Raw genomic sequence first — 3046 nt, 5'->3', positions numbered from 1 at the left:
AAGTACTGCATCAACAAAGGCCGAATGTGAGTTGTCAACAAAAGGAAGTTATTTAATCTTTACTCCAGAAACAGACCTTAGAGAGTCACCAGCTTGGTGCTGACTAGAGAGAAGTAGAGCGGGCTTGGTTATGCGCTGCTTACCAAAGCCCCCCCCTCCCTGGCTGAACTGCTCTAAAAACTCCCAACAACCCTTTTAAATTGCATTCAGAGTGGAACTCTGTACTCTGTGTAACCAAACAATGCTGCTCCACAACACAGCAATACCAGGTAGCTTCATTAAATAATTTTACTGGAAAAGAAATTACACTTTGAGCACCACAGAGAGAAACCTGCTTTCAATCAGTTTAGTAGGTCACACCCTCAGAACAAAGCGCTCAGGGCGGGCCCCGCAGGCTGTCCACGCTGGCAGGAGCACTCAGGCTGAATGGACAGGGGTCCCACAGTGTTTGTGCCATAAGTCGATGGCCTTGCTCACAATCGCATCTGAGCTGTCCTGGGGAATCTGCGAACAAGCAAAAGAGCCTTCGTGAAACTTCAGTGAAGTTGGAAAAACCTCAGTATCTCCCTCACTCATTGTGGCATCTGACTTATTTCCAGTGGAGTTTTCACTGTTTGCAGGAAGTGTTCGCATACATGACTGCTGCCAAGGTCTTTGTTTCACATGTCACCTGAGGACATACCAAGGAGCTCTGGTGTCAGGCTACCTGGGTTCAAACCCTACATTGCCCACTAACTGTGTGCCCCTAGGCAGGTTACCTGAGCTACCTGAGGTGCAGGTTATCTAAGCTATACCTGGGTTCAGATCTCATCTCTAAAATGGGGCAAACGATAGCCCCACTTCATAGGGCTGTTGCAGGCTAACATGAAATAATCCATGAAAAACTCTTGGCACAAGCCCTGGCACTGTTAGCCACTAATTATTATAATGATGATGAGTCATTTATTCAACACACATTCACTTAGTACTTATTATTTACCAAAGCAGTGTTCAAATGTTAGTACTGATGATTTAAAAACAAAACAAAACAAAACAAAAAGAATAGATTTTGGGTCCGGTGAACTTCCTTCAGGCAAGAGTGTCTTTACTGCTACCTTCTGCATGGTTAAGGGTATTCTAAAGAATACCTATTCTATGGAAAAGGAAAGCTTCTTCAGTTAAGTCATCTTCAACATGCACTAAGTTTAAGCTTAAGCACATTAACACAACCCAGCCGGGATACCAACAGCGATGGTAACAAAAATGAGAAGGGCTGACAAAATCCCCCAAATACCAGGATTCCTCTTCCATTAACAAGGGCTGCTCATCCTAAAGTGACAGATCTCACCTCTTCCTTTTCTTGACAAGTCTCCTAATAGTTTCATCAGGGGATAAGACTCTGGTCCTAAGTGCACACATTCACAGTGACAGGTGACAGTCTCGCTGCTCAAACCATCATCCTCCAAAGANTTTACTTAACGACTGCGAGGACAAAATACGTGCTTGTTTCATTTAATATGTCTTCCCTGCATGATTGTAAGTTCCAAGAAGGCAGAGACCATGCGACTTGTTCAGCAACTAAGCCCAGTACCTGGCCCATAATTAGGAGCGCATTCAAATCTATTTCACGATCGAATGAGAATAAAAGAACAAAAGAATCCAACAGAATAGAAGAGGGAGAAATGGGAGGTGGAGATGCAGGCTTCCCACCGTGGTGTGGACTGCTGCCTTCTGACATTCAGAAGGCAATCACGAAAGCTCTCCTCCTCGTTACGTCCCTCACAAAGCTTCAGAGCAGTAGGTACGTCCAGTGGTCAGGCCGAGGGGGGCAAGAAAGAGGCGGAAGGTACCCACAAGGACCAGGCTGCCACTTGTTAAACCTGTGGGGAGAAAGCCAGGAAGAGGCTAGACAGCAGGGTCAGTAGCGAGCTCTCGCGGTCCCTCACACGTGGACATGTGTGTAAATCACTGGTCAACTACTAAGTATACCTACATTTTCAGTGTGACTTTGCAGTCTGAACTCTAAGCACCTGCTGTGATTATATTTGGAGCTCCACTCAGTCAGAACAGGCCTTTTCCTGTGTCCATCTCAGGTCACCCTCTCCAGCTCCCGCTGTGGTTGCCTTACAATAAAACCAGCCCCCGGGAGTAAGATGGGGAATTGTCCCTGCACCTAGCACCTGTCCCCTCACTTTTTAACCTCCGTAGGATAAAGCTGGAAGACAGACTGGAAAGGAAAGGGGAGCAGTGGCCAGGAAGGCAACAGAAGGACAGCATCCCCACCCCACCCCATGGCCCTCCAGGAACAGTCCCACCTCCCTCTGTTTTCATTTCCCCTCCCCCCTCACCCCTCTCCTCCTGCTCAAACTGGCACGGGCTCTGGATAAGCAACAGCTGATCTAGGGAGGAACAGTTTGTGCCAAGAGCCACAAGCAGTTTCACTTGGCACAGGCTCAAACGGAAAAACAGCCCTTTGTTTCATCCACCAGAGGGAATACGACCGACTCCTGCTACAAAAATTCCCATAGTCCCCTCTCCATCAAGGCGGAGAGCACGTCCTCTGGTCCTTCCAAACACAGCTGAAGACAAAAGCTGCTTAGCCTGTGTGACCACCGGCCGATGCAAGCTGCACAGCCAGGCGCCCTGCCGGCTGTCGGCACCCCCGCCCCTCCCAAAGGCGCCTCAGCCTCAAGAACTCAGGACACGGCCGCTGCTTCAATTCTCACAGCCCCGGCAGAGGCTGTCACTGTGAGCACGAAGCGAGTCTTCGGACCAAGTCCTGGACATAAATGCTCTATTTTTACCCTCCTCAGCCCCACAGGCTTCCCTCCATATTCTTCACCTTCAGAGAGAAAAAATAAACCTCAAGCCAAGGTAGGGAGGTGACGACCACATGACAGGGGACCAGCTGGAGCCAAAGGAGGATCCTTAAGCAATTCAAGGCAAGACAGGAGTGTCTCACCCACAGCAACAGAGGGTGGGGGCCTTCCACAAGTCATGGGACTGGAGTGCTGCCCCAGGATTTTCAGGCAAACTTTCCAATAACCAATAAAGTACTTCATTCTAA

General features: G+C 48.7%; 1 protein-coding gene across 1 annotated transcript in view; it reads right to left on the bottom strand.

Annotated features, from left to right (window-relative positions):
• Positions 1 to 270: 270 nt before the first annotated feature.
• Positions 271 to 3046, bottom strand: part of TBC1D7 (TBC1 domain family member 7) — a 34593-nt gene continuing 31817 nt past the window's right edge. The window contains exons 6-8 of the mRNA XM_019628838.1: positions 2328 to 2378; positions 1763 to 1859; positions 271 to 652 (exon numbers count right to left, since the gene is read on the bottom strand). Of these exons, the coding sequence (XP_019484383.1) occupies positions 418 to 652; positions 1763 to 1859; positions 2328 to 2378 (383 nt within the window). The 3' untranslated portion in view covers positions 271 to 417. The remainder of the gene's footprint in view (positions 653 to 1762; positions 1860 to 2327; positions 2379 to 3046) is intronic.

The sequence above is a fragment of the Hipposideros armiger genome, unplaced genomic scaffold (assembly GCF_001890085.2).
Source record: "Hipposideros armiger isolate ML-2016 unplaced genomic scaffold, ASM189008v1 scaffold_812, whole genome shotgun sequence".
Classification (NCBI taxonomy): domain Eukaryota; kingdom Metazoa; phylum Chordata; class Mammalia; order Chiroptera; family Hipposideridae; genus Hipposideros; species Hipposideros armiger.
The sequence above is the reverse complement of the archived record's forward strand: the minus strand, read 5'-3'. Positions and strand labels throughout refer to the sequence as shown.